The 18,874-nt window shown below is 39.1% G+C and overlaps 1 protein-coding gene across 1 annotated transcript in view; it reads left to right on the top strand.

The window, feature by feature from the left end:
• The window catches only part of EPB41L4A (erythrocyte membrane protein band 4.1 like 4A), a gene marked incomplete at both ends in the record, with an annotated part of 314,692 nt that overhangs the window by 242,103 nt on the left and 53,715 nt on the right, over nt 1-18,874 (top strand). The window contains one exon of the mRNA XM_084234013.1: nt 2,903-3,024. Within this exon, the coding sequence (XP_084090139.1) occupies nt 2,903-3,024 (122 nt within the window). The remainder of the gene's footprint in view (nt 1-2,902; nt 3,025-18,874) is intronic.

The following is an 18,874-nucleotide window of genomic DNA, read 5'->3' as shown; positions in this document are numbered from 1 at the left end:
TGTAGGGACAGCAAGGCACAAAACAGGTTTTCTATGAATCCAGGCAGATAGGTAAAGGAGAGTCCTGGAGCCCTCAATGGCTTTTTCAGACTTTTAATGCTCTTTCTGTACCAGTTGTAGTGAAGCAACCAGGGCAAGGCAGGCAGGGGCCTCGGGTCCAGGAGGACCCCTCCTCATCCTGTGACTTGTCACTCTTTCTGGGCTTGCTGGTCTCTCTGGTCTCTGCTGCCCCCTCCCTTATATGCTTGGTCTCTCCACTCAGGCTCAGGTGCGCCCACTCATGCACTCCCACAGTATACTCCAGATGCCTCCACCAGGCACACGTATAAGACCACAAGTGTCAATTATTGATGCTAATGGTGGGAGGGTGGAAAAAACCTGATAACTTCGTTTATCCTACAATGATGTAGGAGTATAGGTTCTTATCTCTTCAGATGTATGTTACCAAACTATACCTTAACCTCCGCCAAAGCACCTGTAGTCCTCCCCTGTAGTCCAATGGCCCCTCCCCTCTTTACTCCTTAGCCCCACCCTCCCCTTCTTGGAGACTCAATTCTGCAGTCATAGTTTTGCTTTGGTTTAGTTTTTTCTGTTCCTTTGTTTATTTCATTACATTCTTACATGTCTCATACATTAAGAGACATCATCCAGTATTTAGTTCCTTCTGACTTATTTTGCTTTGTATAATCCACTCCAATTCTATCCATATTTTTGAAAATGGCAAGATTTCATCTTATTTAGAACTGAGTAGTATTCCTACACACACACACACACACACACACATCTTCTTTATTCATCTGTCACTAGGCATTTAGATTATTTCTATAACTTAGTTATTGTAAGTAGTGCTGCAGTGAATATAGGGATGCATATCTCTCTTTGAATTAGTGTTGTATTCTTCAGATAGATTCTAGGAGTAGAATAACTATTTCCAATGTTTTGAGAAACTTCCATACTGTTTTTCACAGGGCCCAGATCAGTCTACATCGCTACCCACCAACAATATAAGAGGGTTCCATTTTCCCCACACCCTTATTGACATTTGTTGTTTGTTTTTTTATATGGGCCATTCTCAAAGTAGGAGGTGGCATCTCGTGGTTTTAATTTGAACTTTCATAATAATAAATGATGAGCATTTTTTCATGTGCCTGTTGGCCATCTGTATGTCTTCTTTGGAGAAGTTCACTCCTGGTTTTGATGAACAGATGGGTTGTATAGAACTTATACTCCAGAAATGAGAATTAGACCTGAAAACTCTACACTCCCAAATCCTGATGACCTTCTCAGAGTATCTAGTCACAAGAGCTTTTCATTTTCTTAAAGTATGGAAGAGACTCCAAATTCTCATGAGAATATCCTTTGCATGAGTTGCATGATATCACCAAAAATGATATCATATCCTCATATATGCATATGAAAAATGTGAATCCCCAAAAGCAAAGTAACTGAACTAAATGCTCATAACCAGTAAGTAACAGAGCCTGGGTTTGAATCCAGGTGTTTCTACTCTTATTCTTTTTCCTCAGCCCTCTGACTGCTGATTGTGTTCTCACTTTGAGACTGAAGGAGTGCAGTGCCACTCAGCACAGAATGGGTGCATGTGCCCACGTTTGAAGGCAGGAAAGTGGCTGATCATGGAAACAGGATTGCCTCCCAGCTCCCAGTGAATTTTAACTCTTCCTGGGCTCTCCGGCGTTCTCTTGTGGTCCCGTTCTTTCTCTTCTGCTCATTTTCTCTTTCACTCTATTACTTCATTGTTCTCTGCTCTCATTCTGTTCTTCACCTATGTAGGCCCACACCCTACTCCAGGTGCCTGCCATCAGGCATGCATTTGGGACCATCATTAATCCTAATGGTGAGAGGGCAAAAAAGCCTCATAATCACTTACCCTGCAGAGGGGAAACTTTCATAGAGGCACTTATGAATGCAACTTTATTTTGTCTCAATGTCTTGGGTATACAACAATATATATGCTATAAATATAGCATAAATGGGATTTGTAGCCATTAAAAGCCCTTCTTTCCTCACATAGATGGCTGTTCTTTGTGGTAACTAGGACTAGACATAGAAAGTTTTAATCCCATGGTAGCACAAGCCATGTTCCCCACCCGTCTCCCAAGGACACTCTCACTCAACAGTAGAAATGCATTTTTTCTGTACCTAAATTCTATATTTCTGTGTGAAAACCAGGATTATTTATTGGCTCAGAATCACCAACTGTGGAATATTTAGTAAGAGAAATTTTCACTGAAACCCAACAAATGAAATTTCACAATTTATTGGAAAAATGACTTGAGTAGATTAACCCCTCCCCAAGGGAAGCTTGTCATCTTGAATCTTCACAGACTCCTTGGAGAAATAGCCCTTTATTTGGGATTTTAGGCCTGCTTTAAATTTGTGCACTTAGTTTGGCAGTGGTGAGGTGGTTGTGCCAGGGCTGGGGTCAGAGTAGAACCACGCTGAGCAGTCCTTTGGGAGTTGGTTCCCTCCATGTTGTGTAAGTGCAACACAGAGGCTTGTTGATTCACCTAGAATCATCGCCTATATGTACTGGGCCCAGCATAATACCTTTATTAATTAGTTGTAGGGCTGAAAATTGATGAGCATCCTCTTATTTCTAACCCATCATTCTACATACATAAATCTAAACCTAATTCCTTTAAAAAATCCTTTCTCTCTCTGAAAGATCTTTCTTCTAAGTTAAACCTTTCCTGTTATAATTTAATAATGCTCCTTTGGCTAATTTTGTGAGAAGAATTCATTGAACACCTTATATATGTACAGTCGCATGAGTTTGTATGTCTTTCTTCTCACCATAATTTGCAGTTATTTTGCATGAACCGTTGGTTAATTTTTCAGCTTTGTGGTTTTACCCGTATTAAGCAAATGTTGCCTTTTCAAGTGGCAGGACTGCATTGCAAATGAGTCGAGATCTTTCTGTTCAACTTCCTCGGCCGAATCAGAGTGTGGCAAGAAGCAGAAGCAAGACTTACCCTAAGAGAACAGCACAAATACAACCAGCTGGTAAGTCATGGAGGCCCCTAATCATCTGTGTAGTCATGGGAGGCCTTTCAGCTGATGGTGTAAGGTATGTTCAGGTGTGATGATAACCCAGTCTTTTTAATGTTTTTTTTCCAACATATGTAATGTTACTGAAGTATAATTATTTTACATCCTTGCTAGTGATTTAACGTATAGGATGTTCCCCCTCAGGTGTAGTCACCGTAACACTCCCACCATCAAAGTACCCAGAGTCTTCATTTGATCCTAAAAATACCCACACATTCAGGTATTATTAATGAATTGACAGGGGCCTCCCTGGTGGCACAAGGGGTTAAGACACAACCTATGGAGCTATCCACAGCCACTGCAGCACGAGTTCGATCCCCGGCAAGGCAGATATCCACATGGCGGAGCAGACCTCTCCTGACTCACCCACGGCTCCCCTCAGCACTGTACTTCATTTTTTAAAATACTTTATTTTATATAATTCTTACATCATTTTTCATCTTTGCACAATGTATGCATTTTCATTATGGTTATATCCCCATACAATTGCACCCCCCCCCCTTATTTTGACTTAGTCTTTCCTTTCCTCACCCCTCCTTCCCACCCCCAGTAGTGTGTCTCTGGTTTATAGTTGCTTGTTGATTTTGATTTTTACTTTGTATTGATTAGTCTTTTTTCCTGGTCTCTTATTTAAGTTTTCTAAATTCCTGCTGTGAGTGAGACCATCCGGTATTTTTCTTTTTCTTTCTGGCTTATTTCGCTGAGCATGATCCCTTCTAGCTCCATCCATGTTGCTGCAAACTGCATGTGTTTATCTTTTTTGACTGCTGAGTTTTTGATTCCATTGTGTATATGTATCACATCTTCATGATCCAGTCATCTATTTTTGGGCATCTGGGCTGTTTCCAAAGCTTAGCTATTGTAAATAGTGCTGCTATAAACATAGGGGTGCAGGTGCTCTTTGGAATTGATGTTTCTGTGTCCTTTGGGTAAATACCTAGGAGTGGAATTGCTGGATCATATGGAAGCTCTGTGTTTAGTAGGTCAAGAAATCTCCACACAGCTCTCCACAGGGGTTGGACCAGTTTGCACTCCCACCAGCAGTGCAGGTTTCATTTATCTTTTGGATTGCTTTTTTTAGTTTGTTTTATTTATTTCTGCTTTGATTTTTATTATTTCTTTTATTCTGCTGGTTTTGGGTTTTTTTTTTTCTTTTTCTAGTTCTTTGAGCTTTGAGATTAGGTTGTTCCTTTGAGATCTTTCTTGTTTCTTGATGGGAACCTCTATTGCTATATATTTCCCTTTTATTACTGCTTTTGCTGCTTTCCAAACATTTAGGAAATTGGTGTCTTCCTTGTCATTCAATTCAAAGAATTTTTTAATTTCTTCTTTGATCTCCTCATTAGTCCAGTGTTCTTCCAGTAGTGTGGGTTTCGATCTCCGTGAGGTAGGAGAGTTCCTTGCCTTCTTTTTATGGTTTATTTCTAGTTTGATGCCTTCATGGTCAGAGAAGATGGTTGGTATGATTTCAAATCTTGGTGTATCTGTTGATGTTTGTCTTGTGTCCCAGTATGTGTTCGATCCTGGAGAATGATCTGTATGCGCTTGAGAAAATTGTTTTTTGGGGTTTAGTGTTCTATAGATGTCTGTTAAGCCCACGAGGTCTAGATCCTTATTTAGAGCTTTAGTGTCCTTACTTATTTTTTGTCTCGTTGATCTATACATTGTTGATAGTGGTGTTGAAGTCTCCTACTACATATGTGTTTTCTCTGATGTCTGTTTTCAGAAATGATAATAGTTGTCTGCTATATTTTGGTGCTCCTTCATTTGGTGAGTATATGTTAATGAGTGTTATTTCTTCTTGAAGTATTGTCCCCTTGATCATAAGGTAGTGATCATTGGGGTCTCTTTTTACCTTTTTGAGTTTGAAATCTGTTTTTTCTGATATAAGTGTAGCTGTTCCTGACTTCTTTTTTGGTCCATTTGCTTGTAGGATTGTTCTCCATCCTTTAACTTTGAGTCTTTTTTTATCTTTTGTAGTTAAATGTGTTTCCTGGAGACAGCAAAAGGTTGGGTTTTGTTTCTTAATCCAGCCTGCGACTCTGTGTCTTTTTATTGAAGAGTTTCATTTTTTACCATGTTTTGAGGGCTTCCTTCATAACTGGATGTTGAATTTTATCAAATGCTTTCAAATTCTCCCATTTTGTTAAAAAGGACTGCATTATCCTTTTTATGCTATATACTACTCTGGTGTGTATATTACCACATCTTGAGCCAATCATCTAACTTAAAAACATTTAGGCTACTTCCATGTCCTAGTTATTGCAAATAATGCTGCTATGAATGTTTTAGAATATGTGGGGTTTTGTGTTGATGGTTTAATATTGTGTGGATATATGCCCAAGAGTGGGATTATCAGTACATATGGTATTTCCATTTTCAGTTTTTTAAGGTAACTCCTGATTCCTTTCCATAATGGTTGGAAAGCAGTTCACATTCCTACCAATAATGTAGAAGGGTTCTCTTTTCTTTGCCAAAAAAAGCCTTCTAAAGTCTTTTGGGAGTCCTCTTATATGTACCATTCTCGTGAGTATGAGATGTAATTTCATTGTAGTTTGAATTTGCAACTCTCTTATTAGAAGTGATAATGAACATTTTCTCGTATAACTTTTGGCCTTTTGAATATCCTCTTTGGCGAACTATCTGTTCAGATATTCTGCCCATTTATTAAGTGGGTTATTTGTTTATGTATTGTTGAATTGTATAAGTTTTTATGTGTATCTTGGATATTAATCCCTTAACAGTTATATATTGTGTGACTACTTTATCCCATTCAGTATGGTATCTATTTAATTTTCTTATGTTTTCTTTCACTCTGTAGAAGTTTTTTAACTGGAGGTAATCCCAATTGTTTATTTTGTTTTTAATTCCTTTGCTATAGGGGTTGAGTCACCAACCCCATTCAATTCAGAGTTTGTAAAATCTTAGGGACCTCCCTAGTGGCACATGGGGTTAAGACGCAACCTATGAAGCTGTCTGCAGCCACTGCAGCACGAGTTCTATCCCTGGCCAGGGAGCTACCCACATGGCAAAGCAGACCTCTCCTGACTCGCCCACTGCTCCCCTCAGCAGTGTATTTCAGGTAATCCGCTTATCCTGTTCCCCATTCTGTCTCTGGTGAATCCTCTCACCCTCCCACACCTCTGGCCTGTACCCTAGTTCTTGTATCTTGTATGCATAAATAATTCTTTAAAAAAATAAAGTAAAATGTTAGAACTACAGTTTCAGGAGTTATCCACACAGCTCTCACCTCCTATTTAACATATATACATATCTATAAAGTTGTAATGAAAGATTTATTTCTTTTTAGTTTATATTATTTATATTTTATGACTTGTTACTTTAGAAGATTTTTTATGTTTCTTCTAAAATTAAAGTAATTCAGACTCCTTAACTAGTCTCCTAAAACTGTTCTCTGCAAATTTCACCTCAGAGTCAGGAATAATAAATGCCCTTATAGTTAATGTTGTTGAACCATTGTGTTTAGAATCTGCCTTGGTCTGGCCTTGGCACCTGTATGAGGAAGTACATTCCAGAGTCTAGAGTCCTGGCCAACATACCTGCTGTCCCACCCAGAGGAGTTCAGTACCAGGGCAGGCAGCCAGAGCTATCTGGAATACCTAAAAGGCTTCCTCTGAACTTGGGGCAAAGCAGGAGGTGAGATAGCAGGAAGGAAATGTGCATATTTACACTGTTCCTTCTCTGACATGGTCTTGGCTACTTGTGTAGGTGGGTTCTTGTCTCTGCTGTCAGTAAGCAGTAAGGAGAATTTGTATATATTGGCTGTAATCCACAATTATCTGCAAGGAAATTAATGGCTGAAGCCATTTGCAGTGGATAAACAATACTATGATGGATGCAGCTTTTGACGTTTTTAAGTATATTGCACTGATAAATAGTTACAGTATATTCTTTAGACAACTTGAAAGCAAGATTAGGGAACTTTTTGGCAGTTCTACTCTGAATCTGTGAAAGATTCCACAATCATGATGCCTGAGGAATTGTGAAAATGCCCTCTGAGTGACCGTGGTCACTGATGGTCTGCAAGCATTTGTTTCTGTGCTAGAGAGTAGACTCAGTGTTGTCAAGCTTCTGACCTTTTAAGGCCAACATGGAATTTGGATATTTATATAAACTTTCCAGAATTTTAAAATTTGGCAATTTTATTTTTTTTTAAATTCTCTGAGTGCTAAATTAATTTTTCTGCAGGTTGAATACAGAACATTTGATAGAGGTGAATGGCACATACCCCAGCTGGAGGTCACTTTGGGTTTCTCTACCATCCCGTGTGAGCATCACTAACTCTCTTCAGTGTTCTCAGACTCCCAGCATGAGCTCTTGGAGTTAGTAGGTCAGTGGGCTGACTCTAGGGGTAAACTGCCACAGGGTCCTGGGTTCTTTAGATGAATAACATGTGGGGAGCTGAGGTAGGTACAGCCTAGTCAGGAGAGACAGAGAAATTCTTTGATATGTTTAAGTTCAATTTCACTTGATGAAGTGTATAACTCAGGATGCTGAGAAATAATAATGTCAAAATAATAAAATCGTTTATTAATACTTTCTCTGATAGGCACATCATATCAGATGTGATGTCAGCAGAAACCCTGCTTGCTTATGGCAATCAGATATATATATTTTAAAATTTTTTGAGGCAAGCAAAGGGTAAGCTATGTGAGTACATATCTCATGCTTGACTGAGGTAGTGTGATCTAGTGAGCTCGCCCTGGTGAACTCACTTCAGCCCCAGTAGTAATTGGACTGTGTGCAGTACTGTGAAGTAACTTAACAACCTGAGCCTTATTTTCCCCATTTGTAAAATGAGGATGTTAACCCTGCCGCATATGATGGTTCTCAGGTGGAAGGATTCTGAGCACAGGTAGGGACTTGGAGCAGTGTAACCCAAAAGAAAATCTTTCTGTATACAGTATGAACCAGTCTGTGAATCTGTTAGTATTTTTACCATGTAGCATCAGTTTCACATGCCAAGCTCAAACTAATCGTTATGTGGAGGAAAAAAATTATTTATTTATTCTAGATTTATTTATTTATTTATACAAGCACCGGGTACAGTCAGAAGCGCGGGAAGGTGAGAGAATTCACCAGAGCCAGAGCAGGAAGCAGAACAGGCCAGAAGGACCGAAGTACACTGCTGAGGGGAGCAGTGGGCGGCAGGAGAGGTCTGTTCTCCATGTGGGACCCTCACCCGGCGGCCTGGGATCGAATTGGCGCTGCAGAGGCTGCGGGCAGCTTGGCAACCCAGCGCTCAACTGATGCGCCACCAGGGAGGCCCCAGAGAAAAATTATTTAAAAGCAATAGGCGAGTGTTCTTTTTTTTTTTTTTTTTTTTTATAGAGGCATGTTTTATTTATTTATTTGTTTGTTTGTTCTGTTTACACATGCACTGGGTACAGTCAGAAGCGCGGGAGGGCAAGAGAACTCACCAGAGCCAGAGCGGGGAGCAGAGCAGGCAGAAGGATGAAGCACTGCTGAGGGGAGCAGCGGGCGGCAGGAGAGGTCTGCGCGCCATGCGGGACCCTCCTCCGGTGGCCGGGGAGCAGCCGGGGATCGAACCGGCACCGCAGAGGCCACGGGCAGCTTCGCAACCCAACGCTCAACCGCTGCGCCACCGGGGAGGCCCAATAGGCGAGTGTTCTTTAGGCACAATGAGGGGGAGCTTCAGAAGGAAATTGGGTAACCAGGATTTATTCTTGAAGACTTGGTATAGACAGGGTGTAAGTGTCCTCTTTGTCTTCTGCTCTACCTGCCTGCTGATTTCTGGGTACCCTTGTGTTGCTGTTAGGCAGGCAGTAACAGGAGCCGAGAGCTAGGGCTTATCTTGCTTACTGTGTTTCTACTTTTCAGAGTAGACTTTAGTTTGAGCTGTCTTTCTTGTGATTTTTACCCTTATCCCCACCCCAGCATCACTGCTCTACTGTTCCATTGCGATATGTCATTATGGGCAATTCACAGTAAAGATGAGACTGTGTGATAGTTTTAAAGTTCACATAGTTAATCATTCCATCTGTGTAAGGTGATTTCCCCTATTTGAAGTTATTAGGCACTAGTCTTCCATGGTTCATTTTTCATGTCAAGCAGACAATGGAAACAGAAGACAAAGGGCGAAGTTGAAAGGACTCAGAAAGGGGAATCAGAGTTGATGCAGAATAAGGTGAATCCAGGGCTGTAGACCATGAATTTCACAAGTCCTGACCTCAGACTGTGTTTCATCCAGCAACTTCACCTCTGCAATATAAGCAGACTTTTGCTGCCTTGTTTGTCATCAACAAGGTTGTAAATTTCCTATACATTCATTGGTAGGGAATTTTCCTAATAAAATAGACCAGAAAATACCATTTAAACATGTCTCTGTTAAAAGTAATGTGAGGGGCCTCCCCGGTGGCGCAGCGGTTGAGCGCTGGGTTGCGAAGCTGCTCGCAGCCTCTGCAGTGCCAGTTCAATCCCCGGCTGCTCCCCGGCCACCGGAGGAGGGTCCCGCATGGCGCGCAGACCTCTCCTGCCGCCCGCTGCTCCCCTCAGCAGTGTACTTCGGTCCTTCTGCCTGCTCTGCTCCCAGCTCTGGCTCTGGTGAATTCTCTCACCCTCCAGCGCTTCTGACTGTACCCAGTGCTTGTATAAATAATAAATAAATAAATATTTTAAAAAAAAAGTAATGTGAGGACATGATTTGAATTTGGGTTGATCTGGTTCTTTAACAAACCCTTGGTATCAGATTCCCTGAGCAGCTTTATGAGGGAAAGTGATGGTAGTAACTAACACTCCTGGGTATCACTGTGAGCCTGACATTGTACAAGACCTCATGAAGACAGTATTGCACTCATGTTTTTAAGACGATGTATGACTTATCATATAGGTGGGAAGAGAAACTAGATCTTATCCAGGGCACCAGAATTGGGATTTGAATATCCCAATTCCAGGTCAGTTAGATGTAGCTGGAGAAACAGAGAGAGGACAAATAAGAAAAAAGTGCAATACATTTGTGCTTATATGGAATGATCTCCAAGATATAGTATAAGCAAGAAAAAAAAAAAAGAACAGGCAAAGCCAACAGAGTATAGTATGCCCCCATTAAACCGTTAATAAGAAGACAAACAAGAATCAGGGGTGGGTGAGCATGCACACATATAAACCTGCTTACACATAACAGACTAGTAAAAGGAATAACTCTGGGAAGAGTTTTGACAGAATGGGAATCAGGACTGGAAGAAATTTATAGTTACTATGTATTCTTTAGCAATATTTGCTTCCCCTGCCATGTTGTACTTTTTAAAAACCCTACAAATAATTGTCATGTATGTATTAAGTTCACAAAATGATTCCAAATGCATATTTGTTTCCAGTGTGATATATTCTTTTATTTGCTCATTTGTTTATTTTACCATCTTTTTTAAAGATTTATTTATCTATGCATTCAAGAACTGGGGCACAGGCCAGAGGTGTGGGGCCTGAGAGGACTCACCAGAGACAGAGTGGGGAACAAAACAGTCAGATTGACTGAAATACACTGCTGAGGGGAGCAGCGGGAAGCCAGGAGAGGTCTGCGATGCCATGTGGGTAGCTCCCTGTCCGGGGATCAAATTCATGCTGCAGTGGCTGTGGACAGACTCATAGGTTGCATCTTAACCCCTTGCGCTACCCTATTTTGCTATCTTTTATTAAGACTATGAATTGGTCAAATAGAGAACCAAAATGAAAACACCTTTTTTTTTCCCCCGCCACCACCATTCCTTGTGTCCCTTTGAATCTTTCCTCTCTCCTCTTCCTCTTAACTTCAGAAATGTGAGTTCAGTTTTCAATGTCTACCTGTTTTATCAATGTATGCTGTTTGTTGCATTATGTTATTCGTGTTTGTGAAATCATCCAATATTTGTCACTTGGCACTGTGAGGAATGTCAAGAAAAAGATAATGACATAATAGCTATCACACCTACTGCACTAGTGGTTGTGGCGTGTATCCCGTCTGGGCAAGTCAAAGACAGGAAAGGGAAGACATTAGAATAAATTATCATGCCAGGAAATCAGAAAAAAAAAATTCTTACCAACAGTTGTTATGTTAAGTGGTTTGGAGATATTTTCTAGAAAATTTAAGAGTGTAAGGTTGTTTTAGAGTGTGATTATGGCTCTCTCATCAAGATAACATCAGAATTAGATAATCTACTGATGTATGGTCAAAAACTGTGTCCCACTGTAAGAATTTCTTTGTCCTCACTCTAAGAATCCTTCTGAGGGGGCTTAAATTGCCTCTTATTAATAAGTTAAACCTTTCCACTGAGAAGGCACATAGTACAGTGGAAGAAAATAGAAGTTGTACCTGATATGAGTAGAACTGAATCACTGATCTAGCTTAGCTGTGACCTGTAATAAAAGCATTCTGTATTCTGGGCCTTCTCATTATCTATAAAATAAAGGAATGAAGTATAGAAACTTTAAAGTTCCTTCTTCCTGAGATTCATTTTTCTTTCTGGCTTACCTAGCACAGAGTTGAAACATCAAATATGAAAAAAAAAAATTGGAAAGCATTTTGTTTACAGTATTTTTTATTTTTACCATCACTTCAGAATTCTTACAAACATGAAAAATATCTTCCCAAATTACAAAATTTGTTTTTATCTCTGGAAATATACAGTATTTATGTGTATTTCAATAATCCTAGCTGATTCTTAAAAACTTAAGTTCAAATGAAACTCTGACTAATTGCAACAACTTGGCATCAATACCAGTTTTCAGATTATTCTTTTAGTTCAAATTGACCATATTAGTGTGTGTTTGCACTGATTTGGTTAACTCATAGTTTGAAATTACAGTCTTGTTGGGCACAATTTATGACTCCCTTTTGCATGCATGTGACTTCTATGAAGACGTAACGTGACCTGTACCCACTTGTAATGTTAAAAACTGGTGTGAAATGGCTCCACCTTGGCAGCTTATGGTCACACTTCCTGATACTTTATTAGCTATTGAGGCCAATTTTACCTACTTTCTCACTTTCCTTTCTGCTTTACAGACAGGGTCCATCTGTAACTTGTTTGAACTTCAGTTTTAATATAGATCTCTAGGAACTCTACACCTTTGTTTTACTACTCCATTGAGAGTTCATGGTGGTTTCTCTGCATTTTCTTCAGACTTTGAATGAACTGACTGATTTCTATGACTGCTTGACGTACTTAGTGATATCAATGTCAAACATGTTTGGAAGTCAGGGTGTATGGTAGGTGTGGAGGAGGTAGAGCAAAGGAGAAAGGAAATACTTTCACTGTGGAGCAGATGCCAGTGCACTAAGCTCATCTTAGGACCTACAGGGGTGACTGATTGTTCCCGCCTTCCTCTCCTGAGTGAGAACAGGATGCCTGCAGAAACTGTCATTTCCTTCTCCAGAAAAGCTGGTATTAGAGTCCAGAGGATGGGTGACTCAGCTATGGAGAGCCATACTTTTGGGGACTACTGGTACAGGCCAGGTACAGACATGCCTGTGAATAGAGCAGCTTTGCAGAGAAAGAATAGACTCACTGTGAGAAGCACTAAAGTACCAAATAGTTTTAGAGGAAATCAGGGATAGGATATACTAGCTGTAGATTCATTTGTAAGATCCTTTTATCTTTAGGATGAATCTCAAATTTAAGTGTGTTTCCTTGCATCTGAACAGTGTATAATGTCCTTTACATACACACACACACATACCCACACCCACCCCCCCACCCCACCCCCCACACACACTTGTGGTAACCTTACACACACATACCCCTTTGGTAACCCTGTGAGGAAGATTTATAGTATTCTCACTGATTGCATATTTGAAGACAACTGATTTTTGTGCATTGATTTTGTAACCTGCCACTTTGCTAAACTGGTTTACTATTTTTTTAAAGGTTTATTTATTTATACACACAGGAGTTGGGGTATAGGCCAGAGGTGTAGGAGGGATAGGGATAAGAACATTCACCAGAGACAGAGTGGGGAACAGAACAGGCGGATTAACTGAAATACACTGCTGAAGGGAGCAGTGGGTGAGACAGGAGAGATCTGCTGCGCCATGTGGGTTACCTCCCTGGCCGAGGATTGAACTTGGGCAGCAGTGGCCGCCGATTGTTTCACAGTGCTGACGCTTAAACCCTTGCGCCACCAGAGAGGCCCTGGTTTACTATTTTAATTAGTTTTTCTGTTGAGTCTTTAGGGTACTCTACATATATTATTATTATTATTATTAATTTTTTTTAAAGATTTATTTTTTATTTATACAAGAGCTGGAGTACTGGCCAGAGGTGCGGGAGGGTGAGAGGATTTACCAGAGACAGAGCAGGGAATAGAACTGGCAGACTGATGAAATACACTGCAGAGGGGAGCAGTGGGCGAGACAAGAGAGGTCTGCTGCGCCATGTGGGACCCTCACCAGCTGGCGGGGATCGAACCCACTGCGTACAGCTTCACATCATTGCGCTCAACCGCCTGCGCCACCAGGGAGGCCCATCTACATATATTATTATGCCATCTGCAAATTGTGATAGCTTCAACACTTCTTTCCTAATTTGGATTTCATTTATGTCTTTCTCTTGCCTAATTGCTCTAGCTAAGACTTCCAGTACTACATTGAAGAACAGTGATAAGAGTGGACATCCTTGTCTTGTCCTTGGACATCCATCTTAGTGGAAAGGCGTTCAGTTTTCAACACCAAAAGTCATGATAGTTGTAGGTTTTCATATGGCTTTATATTGTATGTGCCTTTTCACCAGTTTTTAAAGGGTTTTCATCATAAATGAATGTTGAATTTTATCAAATGTTTTGTTGGTATCTGTTGATATAATCTCTTTCTTTTTGTTGAGTGGTAAATTACTTTGATTGATTTTTGATGTTGAACAGCCCTTTTAATATATTGTTAGATTCAGTTTGCTAATGTGTACCTGAGGATATTAACATCTGTGTTCACTAGGGTGGTTGTTCTGTAGTTTTTCTTTTTTGAGTTGTCTTTGTTTTGTTTTGACATTTGAGGGATTTTGGCCTCGTATAATGTGTTTGAAAGGATTCCTTCTCTCAATATTTGAAACAGTTTGAACAAGATAGGTATTCATCTTTGGAGTTTTGGTAGAACTCACTCATGAAACCATCTGCTACTGCACATTTTAAAAATAATTTTATTCATTCATTCATTCATCCTACATCAGTGTTAATTTTTGGACGTTATTTGATTTCTTCCCTCATGCGTACGCTCTGTAGTTCTCCCACAATCATAGCACCCATTGTCCTTCACTGTAGCTCCTTGTGCTCTTGCCTTCCCTGTTTTGAACCCTTTCTCTCCCCCTGCCATCCTGTATGTCTCAGACCTATTGTCAGCTTGCAAGTTTTGTCTTTCCCTGACCCTTTGTTTTTTCTATATTCTTCATATGAGTAAAACCATCTAGTATTTATCTTTTTCCTTCTGACTTATTTCCCTTAGCATAATCCTTCTAACTCCATTCATGTTGCTGCAAATGACATGAGTTTATCTTTTTTAATCACTGAGTTGTATCCCATTGTATGTATACCACATCTTCTTGATCTATTCACCTGTTCAGGGGCATTTAGGTTGTTTCCATATCTTGGGTATTGTAAATAGTGCTGCAAAATACATAGGAGTGCAGGTTTCCATTGGAATTAGTGTTTTTGTAATCTTGGGTAGATTCGTAGAAACAGAATTGCTGACTTAATACATCAGGTTCATTTTTAGTGTTTTGAGGAACCTCTACTCAGCTTTCCATAATAGTTGTGTCAGTTTACATTCCCACCAACAGTATAAGTAGATTCCTTTTTCTCCACACCTTCACCAGTACTGTCATTTATAGGTTTTTAATATGTGCTATTTTCACAGGTGTCAGGTGGTATCTTATTGTGGGTTGGATTTGTATTTCCCTGATAATAAGTAATGTTGAACATTTGTTGATATGCTTATTGGCCATTTACACTTCTTTATTGGGAAAGTATCTATTTTGCTCTTTTGCCCATTTTTTGATAGGGTTATTTCCTTTGTTATTGTTCAGTTGTATAAGCTTTTTGTAGATCTTTAATATCAGTCCCTTATCAAATGTATGGTGTGCATGTATTTTTTCCAGTTCAATCGGATGTGTCTTCATTTTGATTACTGTCTCTCGCTCTACAGAAGCTTTTTAGTGTGATGTACTCTAGTTGTTTATATTCTCCTTTATTTTGCTTACTTCTTTAGACTTGTCCTCAAAGATGTTTCTGAGATGTATGTCATAGAGTTTTTGGCTATATTTTCTTCTATATATTTTGTGGTTTCAGCGCTTACATTAAGTATTTTATCCATTTTGAATTATTTTTATATATAATGTGAGCAGTCTGTTTCATTTTGCTGCATGTTGTAGTCCAGTTTCTCCAGCAACATTTATTAAAGAGACTTTCCTTTTCCTAATTTATATTTTTTGCTCCTTTTTCATAGATTAGTTCACTATATGTGTTTGTTTTTATTTTGGGACTTTCATTTTGATTCCATTGGCCTATGTATCTGTTTTTCTTACAGTACCATGCTATTTTTATTATTATGGGTTTATAGTACAGTGTTAAATCTGGGAGTGTAATACTCCCATTCTTTCCCTTTTTATTCAGGAGAGCTTTGCCTGTACAGGTTTTTTTTTTGTGGTTTCATATGAATTTCATCAATATTTGTTCATTTTTTGAAGAATGGCATTGAGAATTTTATTGGTATTGCATTGAATCTGTAAATTGCTTTTGGTAGGATGGCCATTTCGATAAGTGCTTCTTCTGACCCATGAGCAGGGAATGTGTTTTCATTTCTTTTAACAATGTTTGGCTTTTGTTTGTTTGTTTGTTTGCTTTTTTTTTTTTTTTTTTTTTAAGAATTGGCAATCCTTTTTTTTTTTTTAAAGATTTTTATTTTTTATTTATACAAGAGCCAGGGTACAGGCCAGATGTGCGGGAGGGTGAGAGGATTCACCAGAGACAGAGTGGGGAACAGAACAGGCAGACTGGCGAAATACACTGCTGAGGGGAGCAGCAGGCGAGACAGGAGAGGTCTGCTTGTCATGTGGGTTGCTCCGAGGCTGGCAGGGATTGAACCAGCGCTGCAGAGGCTGCGGACAGCTTCTCAGCACTGCGCTCAACTGCCTGCACCACCAGGGAGGCCCCAACAATGTTTATAGTTTTCCTTGTATAGGTATTTTACCTCTTTTGTTAGGTTTATTCCCAGGTATTTAATTTGTTTTTTTGGTACAGTTGTAAATGGGATGGTTTTCTTACTTTCTTCCTCTTCACATATTGTTTGTGTATTATAAGGCTACTGACTTTTGTGTATTGATTTTGTAATCTGCCATTTCACTGAACTGACTTTAATTAGCTTTTTGTTTTAAGCACTTTTTCTGTGGATTTATCTCTATATATTATCATGTTATCTGCAAATAATGATAGCTTTACTTCTTTCCAAATTTGGATCCCTTTTATGTCTTTCTCTTGCCTAATTGCTCTACCTAGGACTTCCAGTATTATATTGAAAAGCAGTAGTAAGAGCAAACATTGTTGTCTTGTGCCAGATCTTAGTGAAAAGGTTTTCAGTAGTTCACCATTGAGAATGATGTTAGCTGTGGGTTTGTCATATATGGCTTTAATTGTGTTAAGATATGTTCCTCCTATCTCAGGTTTTTCAAGGGCCTTAATAATAAATGGGTGTTGACCTTTATTAGAAGTTTTCTTGGCATCTATTAATATGGTCATATGGCTTTTATTTTTGTCAATATCATGAATTGCATTAATTGATTTTCATATAATGAACCATCCTTGTGTTCCTGGTTAAATCCCACTTAGTCATGGAGTGTAGTTTTTTAATGTATTGTTGGGTTCAGTTTGCTAAGATTTTATTGAGGATTTTAGCATCCGTGTTCCTTAGGGAGATTGGCCTGTAGTTTGTTTGTTTGTTTTTGTCCCTGTGTTGTGTTTGTTTGATTTTGGTATTAGTGTGAATTTTGCCTTATAAAATGTAATGGTAGTATTCCCTCTTTCTCAGTTTTTAGAAAGAATTTTATCAGGCAAGGTATTAGGTCATCTTAGAATGTTGCTTGTGAAGAGACCTGGTCCTGGACTTTTTGTTTCTGGGGAGAGTTTTGATTAATATTTCAATATCCTTGCCTGTAATTGGTTTGTTCAAGTTTTCCATTTCCTTTTATTTTTTTATTTATTTATTTATACAAGAACCAGGATATAGGCCAGATGCATGGGAGGGTAAGAGGATTCACCAGAGACAGAGTAGGAAACAGAACAGGCAGATTGATGAAATACACTGCTGAGGGGAGCAGCGGGCAAGACAGGAGAGGTCTGCCACGCCATGTGGGACCCTCACTGGCCTGCAGGGATTGAACCCTCGCTGCAGAGGCTGTGGACAGCTTCACAGCATGGTGCTCAACTGCCTGCACCACCAGGGGAGCTCCTCCATTTCCTCTTTATTCAGCCTTGGGTGATTTTGTAATTTTAAGAGTTTGTCCATCTCATCTAGCTTGTTGAACTTTTTTGCATGTAAGTGTTGAGAGTAATATTGGAATCCTCTGAATTTCTGCCATAACTTTTGTAATTTCTCCTCTTTCATTTATGACACTATTTGATTTTTTAACTCTTTTTCTTTATAAGCCAGTTAGAGATGATTTTTGTTTTTAGTTTTTTAACAAACAAGATTTTGGTTTGATTGATCTTTTGGACTATCTTTTAAACTTCTGTTTCATTTATTTCTGCTTTAATTTTTATTATTTCCTCCTTTCTACTGGCTTTTCTCCCTGTTCTTCAAATGTAGTTCCTTGAGATGAGAGATTTCGGTTATTTCTTTGGGGCCTTTCTTGTTTATTGATATGGACCTGTATTGCCATATGCTTTCCTCTTAATGCTACTTTTTTTTTTTTTAATAAGGTTAGATTTGGAGCCATGGGCAAATAACTCAATAACTGGATCATAATGCTTGGTCCTGCCTCAAATATAGTCTCTGTCTGGAAAATACTTTTTCGCCTCTCCACCTGTAACTCCACATTTGTTTGTGTGTTTGATTTATACATCTTCCTGTTAGACATAAAGTTTTATAAAGATAAGAACATCTTTCTTTGATCACCTAGAACAATTACTGGACATAACAGATACTGAAATAAACCTTCCTTGTGGTCTCTATTGAATTATTAGTGATAAATATGTAAAGTGTAGGCTAATTTAAAAAAAATTAAATTAGTTAATGCTACTTTTAATGTGTCACATTCTAGAAGGTTGTATCCTCATCATCATTTATCTTAAGGTATTTTTGTATTTCTCCTTTGTTTTCCTCATTAACCCAGTGGTCTATTAGTAGCATATTGTTCAGTCTCCATGTAGTGGAGGATCGCCTTGCTTTCTTTTTGTAGTTGATTTCTAGGTTGATAACTTTACAGTAAGAGACGATTCTTGGTATAATTTCAGTCATCATATACTTGTTGATGTTTGCATTGTGACCCAGTATGTGGATGATCCTGGAAAGTGATCTGTGCGCACTTGAAGAAAACTGTGTATTCAGTTTCCTGGGGTTACAGTGTTCAATAAATATCGGTTAGGCCCACATGGTCTAGATATTAGTTTAGGGTTATTTTGTCCTTGTTTATTTTCTATTTCATTGATCTCTCCTTTGGTGACAAAGGGGTGTTGAAGTCTTCCACTACATAATGTATTTTTTTGGATGTCAATTTTCAGTTACAATAGTAATGTCTGATGAATTTTGGTGTTACCTCATTTGGTGAGTATATATTGCTTAGTGTTATTTCTTCCTGTTTATTGACCCCTT

The sequence above is a fragment of the Talpa europaea genome (genome assembly GCF_964194135.1).
Source record: "Talpa europaea genome assembly, chromosome: 5".
Classification (NCBI taxonomy): domain Eukaryota; kingdom Metazoa; phylum Chordata; class Mammalia; order Eulipotyphla; family Talpidae; genus Talpa; species Talpa europaea.
This window is presented reverse-complemented; position numbering and strand designations above follow the sequence as displayed.